The 21,334-nt window shown below is 49.3% G+C and overlaps 1 protein-coding gene across 2 annotated transcripts in view; it reads right to left on the reverse strand.

The window, feature by feature from the left end:
- Positions 1–15,113: 15,113 nt before the first annotated feature.
- LOC123370720 overlaps positions 15,114–21,334 on the reverse strand; it is a 168,965-nt gene continuing 162,744 nt past the window's right edge. For both annotated transcript variants that reach the window (XM_045017460.1, XR_006579518.1), the window contains exons 7-8: positions 15,929–15,981; positions 15,114–15,764 (exon numbers count right to left, since the gene is read on the reverse strand). In XM_045017460.1, coding sequence (XP_044873395.1) covers positions 15,974–15,981 — 8 coding nt within the window. In that variant the 3' untranslated portion in view covers positions 15,114–15,764; positions 15,929–15,973. The remainder of the gene's footprint in view (positions 15,765–15,928; positions 15,982–21,334) is intronic.

Here is a 21,334-nt window from a genome sequence, read left to right on the forward strand (position 1 = left end):
CTGTATAAGTAGGGGCATTTCCAGCAGATCAAAGGACGTGGTTGTTTCCCTCTATTCAGCACTGGTGAAGCCTCATCTGGAGTACTGTGTCCAGTTTTGGGCCCCACACTACAAGAAAGATGTGGATAAATTGGAGAGAGTCCAGCGGAGGGCAACAAAAATGATTAGGGGGCTGGAGCACATGACTTATGAGGAGAGGCTGAGGGAACTGGGGTTGTTTAGTCTGCAGAAGGGAAGAATGAGGGGGGATTTGATAGCTACTTGGAACTACCTGAAGGGGGGTTCCAAAGAGGATGGATCTAGACTGTTCTCAGTGGTACCAGATGACAGAACAAGGAGTAGTGGTCTCAAGTTGCAGTGGGGGAGGTCTAGGTTGGATATTAGGAAAAAAACATTTCACTAGGAGGGTGGTGAAGCACTGGAATGGGTTACCTAGGGAGGTGGTGGAATCTCCTTCCTTAGAGGTTTTTAAGGTCAGGCTTGACAAAGCCCTGTCTGGGATGATTTAGTTGGGGGTTGAACTAGATGACCTCCAGTGGTCCCTTCCAACCCTGATATTCTATGATTCTATGAAAGATCTCAAAGTGATTACTAATTTTTAATAGATTTATTGTCACAGCACCCCTGTGAGGCAGGGCAGTGATATTATCCTCATTGTACAGATGGGGAACAGAGTAATAGAGAGGCTAAGTGACTTGCTAAAGATCACCCAGGAGATCTGTGGCAGAGCAGGGAACTGAATCCAAGTCTCCCAGCTCCAATGCTAAGGCCCCTACCACTGGGCCATTCTTCTATCCTATTACCCTAACCCTTAGACCACCCACCCTCATTAGCTGAGAACACATAGGAAAGATTTCAGGTTGACAACCAGCCATTTCCTCTTGTTTTAGGTGTTGTTAAGGAGCTCAAAGAGCGGTGTAGTCCAGACTCCACTGTAAGGGTCACATTTTCAAAATGAGGCAACTAGATTGGGCCCATGAAATAGTCAATTAGTTGTGCAGACAGGCAATTATGTATGCAAAAGAGGTGATCATGCATGCAACTCCATCGGTGTAATTTTCCATTGGGCCATACCTTGGGTAGTCATTTCCATTAATGTAAGTTGAATATAAAATGCTCTAGATCAGAACGTCAGCTTTCTATAGCCACTTCCCATTGGGTTAAGCAACTACAAAGGGTGCAGGCCATGGGGAATTAGACCTTAAAAGTGCTATTTCCAATTCATGTGCAATTTAGACAAAGTAATTCCAAGTCTCCTCCACATTCAGATCCTTGAGTTCTTCAGTCTAGTCCACTTCCCTAATTCCCTTCTTTTTAAAGTTTGCCCTTTTGAAAACAAGGACCCTAGTTGCAGACCTAGTTTTGTTGAATTAGCTCATGAACCCTCAAACCAAGGTTGTCCCCTACAGCCAGTTCTTCTATGAGATTCTCGTACTTACCAGCACGAAGTCTAAAAAGGCCTCACCTCTTGTTGGTTCGGTGACTATATGGTGAAGAAATCTGTCAGCTATCACACTCAGGAATATCTGGGCCCTACCATTATTAGTAGCACTTGTCCTCCATGCTATATCTGGGAAATGAAAGTCTCCCATAATCACACAATTCCCAGTAGTATTTATTTCATTAAAATCTTACAAGGGTTCTATCCACGCCCAAATTGGATCTCTGGGGTCTGTAGCATATCCCAAGCACCAACCCAATGGAGCCTCTGTTAGGTTTCTTCCCTAAAGTGATTTTGACCCAGACAGATTCCGTTTTATCCATTCCAGCACTTCTAATTTCTTTACAATCTACCTCCTTATTAAAATTCAGTGCTACCCCACCACCTTCACCTTTATTTCTGTCTTTCGTGAGCAGCGCATACTCTTCAATACCTGTACTCCCGTCATGACGACTATCCCACCATGTTTCTGTTAGCCCCATAATATCTGGTTTCACCGTCCCCACAAGCCCATCATTTCAATCAGCAAAAGAACCAATCTCTCAAGATTATGTACTATAAATAAGGCAGTGAGTCTTTCAGGGAGGTCACGGATTTCGTGCCTTTCCAGGGCCGCCATGACTTCTGCAGCAGCCGGTGTGGCTGGCTCCGGAGCTGCCTGAGCAGCTCAGGCAGCCCCAGGGCGAGCCACAGGGGCCACTGCTGGGGCAGTTTCGGGCCGCTGCAGGCTCTCTACCTCCCAGAAGCAGCAGTGGGGGTCCCAGTCCACCACACCCACCACCTCCCAGCAGCAGTGAGGGTCCTGGACTGACACTGCCAGCCCCCTCCCTCCCCAGCACCTGTGGTGCCATCGGGCAGCGCGCTGCCTCCCCCAGCACCCAGGATGCCCCCAGAGCACCCGCGGCACCTAGGGTTGCCAACTTTCTACTAGCACAAAAGTGATCACTCTTGCCCCACCCCACAAAGCCCCACCCCTTCTCTGAGGCCCGCCCCTGCTCACTCCATCCCCCCTCCCTCTGTCGCTCGCTCTCCCCACCCTCACTCACTCGCTCATTTTCACTTGGCTGGGGCAGGTTTGGGGTGCAGGAGGGGGGTGAGGGCTCCAGCTGGGGGTGCAGGCTCTGGGGTGGGGCTAGGGATAAGGGGTTCGGAGGGTGGGAGGGGGATCAGCACAGGGGCAGAGGGTTGGGGCACTGGGGGGGGTGAGGGCTCCAGCTGGGGGTGCAGGCTCTGGGGTGGGGCTGTGGATGAGGGATTTGGGGTACAGGAGGGCGATCAGGGCTGGAGGGGGTACGGGCTCTGGGGTGGGGCCAGGGATGAGGGGGTGCAGGGTGTGGGAGGAGGCTCTGGGCTGGGGGTGCAAGCTCTAGGGTGGGCCCGGGGATGAGGTGTATGGGGTGCAGGAGGGAGCTCGGGGTGCAGGAGGGGACTCAGGTCTGGGGCAGGGGTTTTGGGTTAGGGAGGGGGTGAGTGTTCTAACTGGGGTTGCAGGCTCTGTAGTGGGACCAGAAATGAGGGGTTCAGGGTGGGGGAGGGGGCTCCAGGCTGGGGCAGGGATTTGGGGTACAGGTGGAAGTGAGGGTTCTGGCTGGGGGTGCAGACTCTGGGATGCAGCTGGGGACGAGGGGGTTGGGGTGCAGGAGAAGGCTCCAGGCTAGGGGGTGAGGCAGAGGGAATCAGAGTGCAGGAGGGGGCTCTGGGTTGAAGCAGGGTGTTGGGGTGTGTGGGGGGGTGAGGGCTTCAGCTGGGGGTGCAGGCTCTGGGGTAGGTCCAGGGATGAGGGGTTTGGGGGCTCTGGGTTTGTGGGGGAGCTCTGGGCTGGGGCAGGGGCCCGGGCTTACCTCAGGCAGCTCCTGGGTCAGCGATGCTGTGGGTCTAAGGCAGGCTCCCTGGCTGTCCTGGCCCCACGCTGCACCCCGGAAGTGGCCCGCAGGTCTGGTTCATAGGCAGGGGGGCCAGGAGGCTTCACGTGCTGCTCTGACCCACAGGCACCCTCCTCCCCAGCTCCCAGTGGCCACGGTTCCTTGCCAATGGAATGCAGAGCCGGTGCTTGGGGCAGGGACAGTGCTCAGAGCCCTGTGGCCCCCCAGCTGGGAGCCGGACTGGCTGGCTGCTTCCAGTGCGCAGCACGGTGCCAGGACAGGTAGGGACTAACCTGCCTTTAGACTGGCAGCACGGCCAACCGGACTTTTAACAGCCCGGTCAGCGGTGCTGAGCGGAGCCACCAGCGTTCCTTTTCAACCAGGCATTCCGGTCGAAAACCAGACACCTGGCAACCCTAATAGTGAGCCAGACCAGAATCTGGAATTGATGCCAGAACAAGGAAAAAGTGTTTCTAAACATTCTTGCCCTTTCCCCCTGACATATACATTTTATTGACTTTTACTAAATCTGTTCATGATGTTTTTTTAATGGCGGATATCAGCAAATTTAGTTGGGATTGGCAACCAACATGCATAGAGAAACACAGTAGCATAAAGGTCACTGAAGTGAGACATAAGGCGATAAAAACCTTTTGATTTGTATAAATGGCATCCAAAGAGGTTTTTTTCTACTTCTTTTCTTGTGTCCTAATTCTACAAAGAGATACACACACGCTTAATGTTAAGGTCGGAGTAGTCCTACCGGAGCTGACAGGACTATTATTTATTATTAGTAGTTTGTCTTTGCACGATTGGGGTATCAGCTAGTAGCGCTGGTTGGAAAATGGCTTTTTCCCTCTGCCCACAAACGATTTCAACAAAAATGTTAAAGAATCATTTTTGTTGACATTTGTTTTTTTCATCAAAATAAATATTTAGGTTTGTCCAGCAAATGCCTGAATATTCTGGAGAAAAACATTCTGTGTTAATTTTCATTTAGTTGAAGTTTCATTGTCGGAGGAGGAGGCGATAAATGTTTGGATGGAATTTTTTTAACCAACTCAATTAATCATAAAGGTATTTTATTTCTGTGCAAGTTTATAACATTTTTGAAGAGCAGTTGTGAGGCGATGACATGAAGAGGCTGTGGATTTTGGTTTTTAAAACACCAGGGCCTGATATTCCACTGCCTTGTACCTTGTGTCGTCACTGACACCAGTGCAAAGAGTGTGTAAATCACTACCATCCTGATGATCAGGCAGCACTTTGCACAATACAAAGTGCAAGTCAGGGGAGAATCAGTCCTCAATGCTATAGTTGTTTTAAAAATGAATTGCTAATGCTTGTGAAAAAGGCTAGAATACAGAGCCATCAATTTAAAGTCCTCTACTCAGCCATTGAGCAGGGAAAGTTTTCCCCAGAGTGCATTGCCAGCATAACTTTCACAAGAGAAGTGCATTTTCTTTTTATAACTCATTGCATTTTTTGCCTTTCTGCTGAGGCTACCAATGAGCGCAAGCTGTGACAGGGACACTTTGCCACTCATCAGTGGTGCTCATTTCATATAGGCTACAACTGGATACAGCTCTCAGAGGGAAATAACTTCCACCTATCATTGATCTGGGATGGACCTGAACTGATGACCTAAAGGAGGGAAAACCCATAGCCCACAATTAATCTCCTGCACCAGACCTTTGCATAGTGCTAAGAAATTTGTTTCAGATGGAGTCTTGCCAGGCAGAGCTACATATCTTGATCTGCTGGTAAATCAGGTTCACGGCTGCTGAAATGAATGATGGAAACCTTAATGATTCAGCAAAGGGTTAAAGAACATGCAAGTCCTCCAGAAGCAGTTTAGCGCAGTGATTACAGGCAGGCAATTGGGAAACTGCACATTATCGCCGCTGAATGAGTGACCCCTAACGTCATGATGACACATCACCATTGTCCCGTTGTAAAATATTTCCTTTGGGAGTAGGATAAGTGAGAAATGAGCTCCCAAATGATTGCTATTGGGGGTGGAGGGAGGAAAGGCTGTATAGGCTAAGAGCAAATTACTCTGCAATTCAGAGAGTGATTTCGGGAACATGCTGCAGGGATAATGTATTCTGAGTGGCTCGAATTTCATCTAATTCCACCTCATTGTGGAGCATCTTTTCCAGTATTTTTATGACCAAACACTGAGTGCCCATTTTCCTTATTCTTAAGCTTGCAGTTTGACAGTACACTGTGTTCATGTTTATTTGCAGGAAGCCTCTTTACAGCAAATCCCTCCCCAGAACTCTCCTCGGACATGATGCCTACAAAAAAATTGGCAACAGTTAGGCGGCTGCTGTTCTGACACCACTGCCCATCAGGCTGAACAATCCTGTCTCATTGTTTCCTTATTCTCCCCCACGGGTCTGTATCGAGCTGCTGTCTCTTGTCTTAGGTACTTAGACTGTAAACCCTTTGGGAGCAGGGAATATTTTTTGTTCTGCCATTGTACCTAGCACAACAAGGCCCGGGTCCATGACTGGGGGTTCGAGGTGCTACAATAATGCAATTAATACACAAGTGTGTCCCTAAGTAGAATCAAAGAAGATTAGGGTTGGAAGAGACTTCAGGGGGTCATCTAGTCCAACCCCCTGCTCAAAGCAGGACCAACCCCAACTAAATCATCCTGCATGAGCAAAATATTCACAAAGAAACCACCAATCTTGCCTTTAGGTTTCATTAGCGACTGAGAACTCAAGACCTTTGCTTCCGTTCAACCCGGGTGTGAGAGAGTGAACACAGCTCCACCTCAGTGAAGAACCTGGAGTTGCATCCACTTACGCAAGGGCTGAATGGGGCCTTCAATTGGTTTTGAGCTGGGAGAGAGAGACAAGGTGGGTGAGGTAATATCTTTTATTGAACCAACTTCTGCTGTTGAGAGAGACAGGTAGTTGAAGGCTGCTATCAAATCCCCCCTCACTCTTTTCCTCTGCAGACTAAATAACGGAGTTCCCTGATCCTCCCCTCATAAGTCATGTGCCCCAGCCCCCTAATCATTTTTGTTGCCCTCCACTGGATTCTCTCAAATTCTGTAGTGGGAGGACCAAAACTGGACACAATACTCCAGGTGTGGCCTCACCAGTGCTGAATAGAGGGGAATAATCACTTCCCTCGATCTGCTGGCAATGCTCCTACTAATACAGCCCAATATGCTGTTGGCCCTCTTGGCAACAAGGGCACACTGCTGACTCATATCCAACTTCTTGTCCACTGTAATCCCCAGGTCCTTTTCTGCAGAACTGCCACTTAGGCAGTCAGTCCTCAGCCTGTAGCCGTGTGTGGGATTCTTCCTTCGTAAGTGCAAGACTCTGCACTTCTTGTTGAACCTCAGATTTCTTTTGGCCCAATCCTCCAATTTGTCTAGGTCACTCTGGACCCTATCCCTACCCTCCAGCATATCTACCTCTCCCCCCATCTTAGTGTCATCTGCAAACTTGCTGAGGGTGCAATTCATCCCATCATCCAGATCATTAATAAAGATGTTGAACAAAACCGGCCCCAGGATTGAACCCTGGGGCACTCCACTTGATACCAGCTGCCAGCTAGACATCAAACCATTGATCACTACCCGTTGAGCCCGACAATCTAGCCAGCTTTCTATCCACCTTATAGTCCATTCATCCAAGCCATACTACTTTAACTTTCTGGCAAGAATACTGTGGGAAACTGTATCAAAAGCTTTGCTAAAGTCAAGATATATCACATCCACCACTTTCCCCATATCCACAGAGCCTTCTATGATGAGATAACTAGCTATCAGGTTGGTCAGGCATGACTTGCCCTTGGTGAATCAATGTTGACTGTTCCTGATCAGAATGTGACCAAATTTATCTGCATCTGAGATTTTATAAATTAGAAGTTATGAAGTGCAGAAAATTGATATAGGAAGCTAGGGACATGAGAGAAAAATCCATTGCTGGAAAGGCTAAAGACAATAAGAAGGAGTTTGTATATTGGGAAAAGAAATGCTAGGCACAGTATGGGCCCATTATTAGATGGTGATGGTAAAATTGTTAATGATGCACAAAGGCAGAAGCATTCAACAAATACTTCTGTCCTGTATTTGGAAAGAAGCAGGATTATGCACGCAGATCTAGCCTTGCCCGAATTTGATTTCGATGATGTTAATGGATAATATTGATGTTTATTTTTAAGCATTTTTTCTGTTTCTATCAATTTATATTTTCACAGTTGTGGGAAACTGATGGGGGAGGGTGAGACAATAATTATTTAATGACAGTAGACTTTGAGATCAAAGAGATAAAGCTTTATAACTGCTAAAACCCAAACTGTCAGCATCACATGTCACAATGTACCAAGTCAATATCCTTAAATCAAACTCAAAAAAAGTTCTCAAACAGCGTTTTTCTTCCTTTGCCTATCTGTAAATTTCAGCTGTTATTGATAGAAATTTGTTTCCATTGGCTTGTATGTGCACAGTGAAATTGATGTTTACTGATAAACATCTAATCCTTCAAGTTAACTCATATTATACGAGGATGATGAAGTATTTTCCAGTCTGAAAAGGAAGACTGTTAGGTTCCAGGGGAGCTGTAGGCCTTCCCAGGGTGCTCTGTAAGAATGAGGCCCACACACACTGCGAGTTATTGGCTTTAATGAAAATAAAGTGACACATCCGCAACGGGGACTCCAAGCGTTGCTGTCACGGAGGTGAGGAACCCAGCGCCCTGGAGCTCGGCCTGGTACGGAGTCAAAAGCAAACACAAAGCATGCTCATATTTATACAAACAGCAGCAAACCAACTCATACATAATGCAATAGGAACTCTCCACCCTCCGGGGCCGCCCCCTTGGCCAACAGCCTAGGGGCTTGTCACGCAGCAATTCCAGCCGGTTACGGCAGGTTGAAACTAGCATGCCGTGTCCTACAATAAACGGAGGCTGAGAAAGCGGAACTGCCTAAGCTAGGCCGTAACAAAATCTTCCGTGGTTCCCTATCCTCCTACAAAGACAGACCATATCTGCTAGGGGTGTGACAGAGCTGGCCTCTGGAGTGCCCCCTTGTGACCCAGTTGGGCACTACTCACCCTGTTGCAGGGGCTCTGACAGCCGGTTGCTGCATCTCACAGGGTCCGGCACCGTGCTGCTATGGCCCATCCTTGCATCCCACCTCTTCCAGGGTATTAAAATCCGAAACAAAAGCAATGCTAAGAACTCAAAACAGGACTCACCAAGGAGTCTTCGGCTGGACCCCTTCTACTTAGGGCTTGTTTTCATGCAGCCAGTGCTTCACTTGGTCTCTCTAGAGCCAGTCATAACATCTAGTGGTAGGCTCATCCAGGCAGTAAGCTGTCTCAGACTCTTGGCTGTATCCAGGTTTTCCTCACCAGGAGAGGCACAGAGCTCTGCTCTCCTTCCTGGCCAGTCCCAAACCGAACTGGACCTTCTTCTGTTAACTTCCCCACCCACAAGTGACATCTGCTGCAGCTATAGTGGGGAGGGGCCAGCTAGGTCCACAGGCCCTCATTAACCACCTCATTGCCAGGATAAATATTTTTAAATCAGCAGACCTGGATATCTTGCACCCAAGAGTCCTAAAAGAGTTGGCCGAGGAGCTCACTGGCCTGCTGCTGTTAATTTTTAATAAACCTTGGAGTACCGGGGAAATATCAGAAGACTGGAAGAGTGCTAATGTGGTAATATTCCAAAAAGGCAAGCAGGATGAGCTGGGAAGCTATAAGCCAGTTAGCTTGATATCAATCCCTGGAAAAGTAATAGAAAAGCTGATGCAGGATTCAACTGATAAAGAATTAAAGGATAGGAAAATAAATATGCAACCTACATAGATTTATGGAAAATAGATGTCAAACAACCCTGATTTCATTCTTTGATGACATTACAAGTTTGGTAACTGTGAAGATCCAATATACTTTTGAAAACCATTTGACTTAGTACCACATATTCTGATTAAAAACTAGAAGCATGCAGTATCAGTAAAGTACACGTTAAATGGATTAAGAACTGGCTAAGCAACAGATCTCAAAAACTAGTTGTCAATGGGGACACATCACTGAACAGGGGTGTTTCTAGTGGGATTCTGCAGAGATCTGTACCAGTCTTGCCACAATTCAACATTTTCATCAATGATCTGGAAGTAAATACAAAAATCACTGCTGATAAAGTTTGTGGATGACACAAAGGTTGGTGGAATAATAAATAATGAGGAGGACAGGGCAGTCGTGCACAGCCATCTGGATTGCTTGGCTCACTGAAATGAAATATGGTTTAATACAGCCAATACAGAGTTATGTACGCATCTTGGAACAAAGAATGCAGGCCCTACCTACAGAATGGGGGGCTGTATTATGCAAAGCTGGGGCGCTGAACGGGATTGAGAGGTTACAGTGGACGAACAAGTCACTGGAGCTCCCAGTTCAATGCTATTACAAGGAGAGCGAATGCGATCCATGGATGTACAAACCGGGGTGTCACGGGTAGGAGTAAGGAGGCGATTTTACCTCTGTGCCCGGCATTAGTGAGACCGATACGGGAATAAGGCATCCAGTTCTGGTGTCCACACTTTAAACAGGTGGTCGAAAAATTGGAGATGCAGCAGGAAAGAGCCACAAAGGGCTGGAGAAAATGCCTCACAGTGAGAAATGGAAAGAGCTCCATCTGGTTAGCTTATCAGAAAGAACAGGGGTCGGCAACCTCTGGCATGCGGCTCACCAGGGTAAGCACCCTGGCAGGCTGGGTCAGTTTGTTAATCTGCCGTGTCGGCAGGTTCGGCCGATCGCGGTTCCCACTGGCTGCGGTTCGCCGTCCCAGGCCAACGGGGGAGGCGGGAAGCTGCGGCCAGCACATCCCTCGGCCCGCGCCGCTTCCTGCCTCCCCCATTGGCCTGGGACGGCGAACCGCGGCCAGTGGGAGCCACGATCGGCCAAATCTGCCGACGCGGCAGATAAATAAACTGGCCCGTCCCACCAGGGTGCTTACCCTGGCGAGCCACGTGCCAGAGGTTGCCGACCCCTGAGAAAGAAGATTGAGAAGTGACTTAACTACAGTGTCTAAATACCTTCACAGGGAGTAAATACCAGATGTTAGAAGGGCCCTTTAATCTAGTGGGAAAAGGCAGAACAAGAACCAGTGTTTGGAAGCTGAAGCCAGATAAATTCAAATTAGAAAGCAGTAAAAAAAATTTTTAACAGTGAGCGCGATTAAAGAATGAGGCTTGTACACATCCAGCTCTGTCGCTGACCTGTTGGGTGAGTGGGGGCAAATCCCTTCCCTCCCGCCCACTTCTTTTCTGCCTTGTCTACAGGAGGAACCATTGTGATCATCTCTGACCTCCTTCATAACACAGGCCTGGGAATCTCACCTGCTAATCCCTGCATCAAGCCCATAGCTTCTGGGCCGAGCTAGAGCATATACACAGAAAAACACCCAGTCTGGATTTAAGTATTTCAATGGTGAATCCACCATATCCCAGGTGAGTTGTACTTTGTAAGTTCTTCAGGGCAAGTACTGTCTCTTACTATATGTCTGTACAGTATCTAGCACACCAGGGCCTTGATTTTGGCTGGGTTTTCCAGGAGCTACTCTAGTGCAAATAAGAATGAGAGTGAGAAGAAAGCAAAAGGAGAAACAGAGATGGAAAAAGAACCTGTGTTTTGAGGATACCTGCGAGTAACTCTCATTGCACACAGCTGGCAATGAAACCATGCTGCTGGCTGGGCATAGTCCATCATCCTTGGGAGAACTCAGCAGAGCATCATGCCGCAAATGGAACAGGAACCACATCACAGAGAGTCATGGAGTATAAGGCCAGAAGCTTTCCTCTTTCTTGATCAGTGTTTCTCTCGCTACCTAGTCTCACGCCCGTGGCTTCAGTGGGATCTCAGCTGTCCCTTCACAAATTGTTATGGAGCCTTCCAGGGAGCATCACCTGGTCAGAAACCCAAAGAGACTTAACTGCAATACCAATGGGCATCTGAACTGCCAGCCGAGACTCAGAGCTCATCACATCCAAAAACTGAAAGTCTCCTCACTGACGGAAAATAAGAGGTTTCAGAGTAGCAGCCGTGTTAGTCTGTATTCGCAAAAAGAACAGGAGTCCTTGTGGCACCTTAGAGACTAACAAATTTATTTGAGCATAAGCTTTCATGGGCTACAGCCCACTTCATAGGATGCATGCAATGGAAAATACAGTAGGAAGATATATATACACACAGAGAGAACATGAAAGAATGGGTGTTACCATTTTGATTACCACTACAAAAAAAAATTTTTTTTCCTCTCCTGCTGGTAATAGCTCACCTTAACTGATCATTCTCGTTAGAGTGTGTATGGTAACACCCATTGTTTCATGTTGTGTGTGTGTGTGTGTGTGTGTGTGTGTGTGTGTGTGTGTGTGTGTGTGTGTGTGTGTGTGTATCTTCCTACTGTATTTTCTACTGCATGCATCCGATGAAGTGGGCTGTAGCCCATGAAAGCTTATGCTCAAATAAATTTGTTAGTCTCTAAGGTGCCACAAGTTCTCCTGTTCTTTTTAGAAAATAGGAGCCATCACATGGCTTCCAATAAAACTAGAAATGAGACCAGGGGTTTCCAGGCAGGCTCTGTGCATCCCTCACTTTGTTTTTAACATCTTTTTTTAAAAGCAAAAATAATATTCCCATCCCACGACGACAATAACGTCTATTCACTCCTATTAACTCTTAGCTGATATTCACCACTCTCAGGCTGACACTGGCAGTGGATTTCAATTACAAGGGACGGGGATGTGGTGGCAGGGAAGCTAAAGTCTATTGGTCCGATCATTAGTGGGTGCAGATTGGCAAAGCTCTGTAGAAGCCAATGGAACTATTATACCAGCTGAGGATCTGGGGACATGTTGATTAAACCCTGTCCTCTCTTTCCAGCCCTTCCACAGCTGTGAACTCCTGCCATGGCATAAGGGAGATTGATTCTCATCATCCAGAGGCATTGGGATGAAATTAAACGAAGGAGGATTTAGGAAGAACACCTGGAAGAATTGTCTAACAGTGAGATCCGTTAGGCTAGAGAATACTCTCCCAGCAGAGAAACCATATCACTTGGGTCATTGAAACCTAAGCTGCTCAAAGCACTGGACAAGATGCTGTAGGGAACAATCCTGCTCTAGTCTCGAGTAAGTACGGGCTCTGGCTGAATTGCCGCAATTGTATGATTACCTGCTTCTGAGTGAGTAAGCTGTCTTCCTACTATATGCTATCCAAGCAGGGCATCAGCTATCTGAATGATTATCCAAGCAAACACTCTCCCTCTTGAAATCTGGGAAGTTTTCCAGCTTAATTAACATTAACATTTGTTTTCACTAAGCCGTCTGTCACGGTGCCACCACAAGCACTAAATATGTGCTCTGAGCACGGGCAGGTAGGACGCATTTCAGGTGGACCATGCAGTTTTATTCCCAAGGGTTGTTCCTTAAAAGCTTTGTTACGTCTCAGCACTTTAAATCATCCTTTCTTTGAACTGCAGATGTTTCCCTCGACACGTGGCCTCACCATAAGCCGCACGTAGCATCTATGGCTCAGCTTCACCCATAAATTAACCCTGGGCATTTCTGCTGGTATTGCTGTTGATAGCAGGGTAGAAGGGAAAAGATTTAGAAAGCAATGAAGCATGAGAGCAATTGGCAGAAGAGATGGACCAAGAGGCAAGGAGCTATTTTATTGTTGGTACATGTTTGTTAGATACAGCATTAGCCATTCTCTGTCCTCTTAGTGAGCACACACCACTCACCAACAGAATGGTCCGTAGGTGAGAATGGCATGAACACGTCACCCACCTTCGCCCTCTTTCCTCTTATTCCTTCCGTGGGTTTGCTGCTCACCCCCACGTGCCTAAGCCAAGGGCTGTACGATCCCTCTGCCCAGAACCCAGTGCAGATGTTGGAGGGAGTTTGCCAGATGTGCACAGGCAGATGCGATGCCCCAAACGAGGGAAGGCAAAGGGAGGAACTGACCCAAATGATCAAGCCAGCAACGCATTCTCCTTGCTAAAAATAGGTTAAATTCTTTGGGAAAAAAAAATCAGGCGATTGAGACCCAGACCCCCGTAGGCAGCTTTCAACTTGCACAGCTGATGCTCATCGGATCACTATTCGTCTCCCTGACCTAGGCAGCCTTGCAAATGTCATGTTTTCCCATGGCCAACCTGCTCTTCAGCAATTTATTTGGGACAAACAGGGTCCTTGTCAGCATTGGGCATGTTACACGCCTTTGCTGTGCAGCTGTTTGTTCAACAGACGTATTAATCACTGCCCCGGCGAGGGGAATCCCACTCAGCATTAGCGCTTGTGCTCTCTGGCAGCAGGTCCCAGACGGAGTGACAAAGGGGTTCCATTGTGCCTGGGTTGCAGTGAGAGGAGTCTGAGCCAAACCCCAGATCTGGCTTCATACTCAGCGGCTCAGTCCCGTCTCGGGCTGGGGTGCTAAATGCAGCTGTGAAGAGGTTTTTCAAGTGAAACCCGGTGCCCGGCAGGCTGAGTTTGGCTTGGGTTCACTTTGTTCAGGTTTGCCAGGGAGGGATTTATGGAGTTTCAGGTGGAACTTGGTGGGATTTGGGTGGTGGGGGGAGAAGGGGAGTTTCCATTTGAGATATTGTGTCTGTTTGATGTAATCAGAATTTGCAGTTGGCACTCAGCAGTTTGCAAGTTCACAGGCATTGAAACAGATCACAAGGTTGGCAGGGACCCCTGGGGTTTGCCCAGCTCTTCATTTAACCGATAAAAATACCAGATTCCTCAATTCCTGATCCTTCCCACAACCACCTCAACTGTCCACCCCAAGTCCACCCCTTCCCCCACAGCTCTCTTGCCGCTCCCAGAATGCCCCTTCATCCCCTGCTCATTTTCTTCTGCTAATGCCCAGTCTTTCCACTGCCACAAACTACCCCAGCATCTGCTCTCCCGCTTCACAGCCTCCCACCTGGCAGTTCCCCCACCCAGCTCTGGACCTGCCCCTCCTCTGAGGCATCAGAGAACCTGCTGTCCCCTGGAATTCGCACCCCTTGCAGGACTCACCTGCCAGGCCTACAGACTCTCCCTGGAGCCTTGCACAGACCAACTACACTCAGTGTTTAACTCTGGCCATCTCTGTCTTGGGGTGCCCAGCTTCCGACTCCCTGAGCACCCACAACTCCAGCTGCAGCCAGTGGGGCTTTTGCCTGGGCGATGGCAGAGAATGCAGCGGCCAGGTTTGACCCTAAATGAATGCACATGAGGAAAGGTCTCTCCGGTGGGCTAGGAAAGTCTGTTATGGATAGGAGAGTTTGCTATGGGCTGAATATGACCCTAACGCGCCCGTTCTATGTGGGGTGGGCTGTAGGTATAACTCATGCCTGCTTAGTGTGGCATTCTGTCCCCTTCCAGCAGGGCCGGCTTTATGAACTGCAGGGCCCGATTCAAACACCCGGTGGTGGTCCGGGGCTTCGGCAGCACTTCAGCGGTGGGGGCGCCGCTCTGAGTCTTCCACGGCACCGAAGGAACTCTCGCCACTGAAATGCCACCGAAGACCTGGAGCAGACCCCACCCCCACTGCACCGAAATCCACCGAAGACCTGGAGCGGACACACACAACCCCGCTGCCGAAATGCTGCCGAAGACCCGGAGCACACACACACACACCCCTGACGCCGCTGAAATGCCGTCGAAGACCCAGAATGGACACCACCACACACCCACCCCGCCGCCAAAATGCTGCCGAAGATCTGGAGTGGACACACACCCCCGCCGCTGAAATGCCGCCGGAGACCCAGAGCGGACCCCTCCCCCCACCGCCAAAATGCCACTGGGTGAGTAAATCGGGCCCCTCTTAGGCGTGGGGCCCAATTTCCCGCAATCGGGGGAAATCGGCCTAAAGCCAGCCCTGCCTTCTAGTGCCAGCTAGACTAGCTAGAGATCGATGAGCCTGCTACAGCCTTGGCTAAGCACAGGCAGGAGAGGCTCATGCCTATTTTAGCACAGGCAGTGGAGGCTCATGCATTAAGCTCAAGAGGTCCCAGGTTTGATTCCGGATGATGACGACCAGGGTCTGTCAGTGTTACACAGGGGCAGATCCTCTGGCCCCATTCATACCACTTCTGAGCAAAACATTAAAACAAAAACAACAAAAGGAGCTGTGCCTCCACACTGCGTGGCCATCTGGAATCCACCTCTCCTCCTATGAACAGTGGAACTGCACTGATTCCACTCCCTATGGTTCCCTGGGGCTGGCTTTGGTCCTGGCTGCAGAGATTCACTCGGAGTTCACTATTGATGGTCCTCGCTGGATAGATTGGGTAGAACAATGGTGACCCAGGCTAAACCACCGAAGAGAATGAAGAGGAACGTTCCAATAGCGTGTTGGAGATGAAGGGCCTTTGAGAAGGCCATGGTGGGACCTGAGAAGGGATGATGGGCTGGACAACACACTTGGAAATTACCTGTAGGGAATGACAAGTGATACAAAGGTGAGCCACATTTTCCCATGATGCCAGGTCTTCACTATCCAAGAATACTATTAGGCACATAAGAACCCTAAAGCTGTTTGGGGGTGGGGGAGGAGAGAATCTCAGTGGGACTCCTTAAGGAGCAAATTGCTTCTCACCAGAATCAGGTCCTTCATTGTAACACTAGGATTTAGTCTTCAACTTCATCTGCCTAGTTAAAAAAAAAGAAAAAAAAAAGAAAAAGAATTAAAAAAAAATTCACTGCAATATACAAAATACAGTCTCCCCCCTCCCGACACAGACTCGCAGTCCATCGTAAACACTGCTGGATTTAAATATCAAATCTATTCAATGCATCAACCACAACAACAAATAATCCGGGTAATTTTATCTGACAATGCACAAAGCACAAAAATAGAAAGTCCTGCTCCGCTAAGCTGCCACCTCAGCCCGCACTGTAATTATAATCAGCAGCTTCTTCAGGGAAAAGAAAAAGGGAATGTGGGAAACAGAGGAGAGAGAAATGAGGAAGCACTTTCCATCGCACTTAAAAGACCAGATTCTGATCGCACACCAGCATTATGCAGGCGTAGCTCCCTAGACTTCAGTGGAGTTCTTGTTACTCCTGATTTACACCCCTTGTAAAGGAGGCAAGAGCTGGCCCATAATGGTTATATGGGGCTGGATTCTCACCTTTCATTGTCATTTACACCTGTGCAAAGTGGGTACAAAGGTTCCCAATTAGAATTTTCCACTCACTCTCAGTGCTGACAGCCTTTTGCGCCTGTGCACAGTGAATACAAATGACAACACAGGGTGCAAAGCCGTGGAGAATACGGTCGAGAGTGTCAGTTTTTAATTTGCAGAGGATTTAGCTATTTGGTCCCAGTTTCGTTTCATTAAGGATGGGCTCAGACAAAGAGTTATAATCATAACTATGTATGGACAAGACCTGTTAGGTCATTTAGGACATATTCTGCGGGTCAAGTACAGATGTACTCTGTAGTACATCTTCTAATCCTTTGTCCAGTCCAGTCGGAAACCACCAAGCTAACAGTGAGACGTGTTAAATGAGGGGTTCTCATTGTGGGGAAAATGACCCTAAGGCATGTCAAGAGGTTTGGACAACCCTACAGTTATCGTATTGCTCAGTGGGAATGAGGTACAAGCTGGATGGGAACAAGGCCCTGGTATGAAAAAGTTTGAGGACCAGTGTATTGTTATGGCAGGAGTCACAAGAAGGTGCTGTTACATCTAGTCTTAAAAGTGCTTTTTGTGCAAGCACTGTACATTCCTTGAAGAAATGCCGCCTTGTTGTTAGTTCTGGTAAGCAAGGCCTTTGGGGGAGCTGTTGCAAACAGAAGGAGAGTTTACCCTCTGCCTTAGGCTCTTTAATTAGGAGTACATTTTTGGGGCAGAGGTGCTCCCAAGAATCAGGCACTGGGGTTTGAGCTGAGATTTCTGAAAAAGGAGCTTGCTCTGGATGTTGTTTGTGCCCACCTCTGTTCAAGGACTGGTGCACAGTGTTGACAAAGAAGCTGCATTAAGAAAACATTCAGGGTGAAATCCTGGCTGTATTTAAATCAATGTGAATTTTGCCATGGACTTCAATGGGGCCAGGATTTCTAAGACACACCTCTCTTCCTCCTAGACTTCATGCCAGGAGAAATGGTAAAAGGCCAGCACCACATACTGTGCGACACCCACCCCCACCCCCGCCCCAAGACATAGGCTCTATTAACATCACTATAAAAGATGTGTTATAGCAAAGTTTGCCTCTCCTTCGGCCACATATCAACTCAATGGGAACCAGATTTCAGACTTTAACTCCAAGATTATTTTCTTTATCACCACCAAAACCTAGCTTTTATGTAGCACTTTGCAACCGTAGATCTCCAAGTGCTTTACAAAGGAGTTCAGTATCATTGTCCCCATTCTACAGATGGGGAAACTGAGGCACAGAGCAGTAAAGTGACTTGCTCGCGGTGAGTAGCCCAATGACAGAGCCAGCAATAGAACCCAGTCTCCAGTGTCCCTGTCCATGGCTCCAGGCTCAGAACTAGAGCTGTGGAAATATTTCAAATGTGGTTTGTCAACACATTTGATTGGGAATTCAAAAGGAATCCCCCCCACAATGAAAAATTTCATCTACATTTTTTTCTATTTTTTGACCAGCTCCAGAGCTGGTTATAATATTTCAATAGCGCTGACATTTTGAAAAACCAGCAAAGTTTTTTTTTTTTTTTTAAAGCATCATGGCATTTTAAAACTGGTTTTCCAATCAGTTCTACCAGGAACTTGCCAGTGGGACCCAGCCAATGGGCCTCCTCGCATGAGTGAAGTTTATGCATGTAAGAATGAGTTGCACGGTCCGTCCCCAGGACTCCAATCCATTTAGAAGGTGTTTATCCTTCCCTCCTGCAGCAACAGAAGCCAATCTTTGTTATTGTTACTTTTTTAGCATTGATTTATGGAAATGAAAGTCAGAAATACCAGCACTCCACTCCGAAGGAAAAATGCGGCTTTTACAGGCTCAATATTTCACACCGATTATTCATTCTTCCTCACGAGCTGCTACTTTTCCCTCACATTATATTTTTACTGGTAGCATTAAATGCTGGATGTAGACAATATCTTTGATATATGGACACTTTACAGCACATGCACACACAGACAGAATCCTGACGGGATTTTCCCATCTTCTGGTACAGAAACGAGGGGGGGAGGAATAAGAAAAGGGGTTTCTATGAAAGGCAGATGGGGACATGTTTTGAGGGGTTATAGCATGTTCTGTGCATGACATAGCCTGTGAGTGGCAGGCTGTATTTGCCCTCATATTTTCTTTGAATACAGCATGCTTTTAGCAATACTGATCTCCTTTGTAAAGGACTTTGAGAACTACTGATGAAAAGCACTATCGATATCAGAGTTGGGTATTTCTCTCCTCTCTTTGGGATAGCTGTACTATGGGTCAAAGCATAAGGGACTGAACCCAGGGCTGGTGCAACCATTTAGGTGACCTAGGCAGTCGCCTAGAGCGCTAGGATTTGGGGGGCAGTGTTTGCTTCGGCAGCGACCCCGGCGGCCGGATCTTCAGCCGCCCCAGTCGCCGCCGGCATTTAGGTGGAGGGAGCTGGGGCAGGGGAGCGCGGGGAGGGCCGCCTGCAGCAAGTAAGGGAGGGGCGGTGACACGCAGGGGCCCCAGCTCTCCCCTGCCCCGCCTCGCACACTGCGGCAGCTTCACTTCTCCCGCCTCCCAGGCTTGCGGCACCTAAGCGCATTGGCGCCGCAAGCCTGGGAGGTGGGAGAAGTGAAGCAGCGACAGTGTGCTCGTGCTCAGAGCAGGGGTGAGCTGGGGCAGGGCGGGTGCCTCAGGGCGGGGAGCTGCCGCAAGGGGGGGCGCCTCAGGGTGCAGTGGGGGAGCTGCCGTGGGGGGGGGGCGCCTCAGGGTGGGGGCACGGGGTGGGGAGGGCACAAGCTGGAAGTTTCGCCTAGCGTGCGAAACATCCTTGCCCTGGCCCTGACTGAAACACCACCATAGACAGGTAGGGGTGGAGTCGAGGAACTGGCTAGCACAGCAAAGCAGGTGGTGATCCATGCCCAGGATAGGGCTGGTGTGGATTGTATTCTCCTGGAGGAACAAGGAACCAGGTTATGACTTTGCCTGCTCTGCTCCGGGAGGTGAATACACACTGCTCTGTACTCTGGGTTGTGACAAAGCCACCGTCAAACCCCAAATGCTTAGATAACTGGAAAAAGCCAAGCAGGGCGAGGTGCTAATGCCATAAAACAACGGATGGCACTTCTATAGACCTTCCTTCACCCAGGGCCGCCCGGGGGAAGCAAGTGTGGCAATTTGCCCCAGGCCCCGGGCTCCGCAGGGGCCCCCACGAGCATGGCTGAGGCTCCCTCCCCGGCCCCGTCTCCTCCCCTCCCCTCTCCCGGAGCCTCAGCCCATCCAGCAGCGTCCCGGACAGCTGCAGTGTGGCTCCGGCGGGGCCCCTGAGCCCCGCCCCGCTCAGAGCGGTGTGGTGAGGGGACGGGGCTGCGAGCTCCAGGCTGAGCGGAGGGAGCTGAGCTCAGCGTGGAGCTCCCAGCCCCACCCCCTGACCACGCGGCTCTGAGCGGGGAGGGGCTCGGGCCCTGTCCCCGCCCCCTGACCACGCGGCTCTGAGCGGGGAGGGGCTCGGGCCCTGTCCCCGCCCCCTGACCACGCGGCTCTGAGCGGGGAGGGGCTCGGGCCCTGTCCCCGCCCCCTGACCACGCGGCTCTGAGCGGGGCGGGGCTCAGGCTCCGCTGGAGACACGCTGCCTCTGTTGAGCGAAGCTCTTGGATGTGCTGAGGCTCCGGGTGAGAGGGGAGCCACGGGTAAGGGGCCAGGGAGTCCCGGGGACAGGCAGGAGGCAGAGGTTGGGGGGGCGATCAGGGGACAGGGAAGGGTTGGATCGTGGAGGTTCCAGGGGTCTGTCAGGACTCAGCGAGGGGGTGATAGGGGTTGGGGCAGTCAGGGGACAGGGGTGGGGTCCTGGGGTGGTAGTGGAGGGTCTCTGGGGGACGGTGAGGGGACAAGGAGCAGGATGGGTCGGGGATTCTGAGGGGGGGGCGGGCAGTCGGGGGGCAGGAAGTGGGTGGGGGTCGGATAGGGGGCAGGGCCAGGCTGTTTGGGAGGCACAGCCTTCCCTACCCTAAAGCTCATTCAGCAGTTTGAGGCTTGCAGAAGAGCCGAGCTGTTAGCGTTTCCATTAGGGCTACCAGCCCTTTCACTTCTCAAATGCCAAGTTATAGTCTATATTTAATTTCAGTGCCATAGGGAGATTCATGTCAGGGGAGGGGAGCTTCATTTAAAATTAGCCACTGGGGAGGGATCACATGAGAAGAGCAATATCCTACACCACCTACCTCCTTCCCAACCCTACCAAGGGAGACCCCCTCCTACATTTCCTGAGGCTCCAGAGGGGTTAATTCAGTGGTTCTCAAACTTTTATACTGGTGACCCCTTTCAAATAGCAAACCTCTGAGTGCAACCCCCTCCACCTCCGTATAAATCGAAAACACATTTTTATATATTTAACACTATTATAAATGCTGGTGGCAAAGCAGGGTTTGAGGTGGAGGCTGACAGCTCGCGGCCCTCAGTAATAACCTCGTGACCCCGAGGGGTCCCGACCCCCAGTTTGAGGACCCCTGGGGTAATTTAATTTTAACACCCTATGTCCATTCACATGCATGTGCTATTTTGAGCATTTCAGTTTTCACAACATAGGATCATCCCAGATTAGGAACAAGCTCAAATGCTCAGTTCGTGGAGTATGTACATAAGCTATACTAAAGACAAACCCACAGTAACTGTCTCCAGTTGGTGAGGGACCCCATGGAGCCAGTCTCTAGGAAACAGATAAATGCATGGAGGTTAAGTCCATTAATGGCTATTAGCCAGGATGGGTAAGGAATGGTGTCCCTAGCCTCTGTTTGTCAGAGGGTGGAGATGGATGGCAGAAGAGAGATCACTTGTTAGGTTTACTCCTTCTGGGGCACTTGGCATTGGCCATTGTCGGTAGACAGGA

Source organism: Mauremys mutica, chromosome 5 (assembly GCF_020497125.1).
Source record: "Mauremys mutica isolate MM-2020 ecotype Southern chromosome 5, ASM2049712v1, whole genome shotgun sequence".
In the NCBI taxonomy this organism is placed as follows: Eukaryota; Metazoa; Chordata; order Testudines; family Geoemydidae; genus Mauremys; species Mauremys mutica.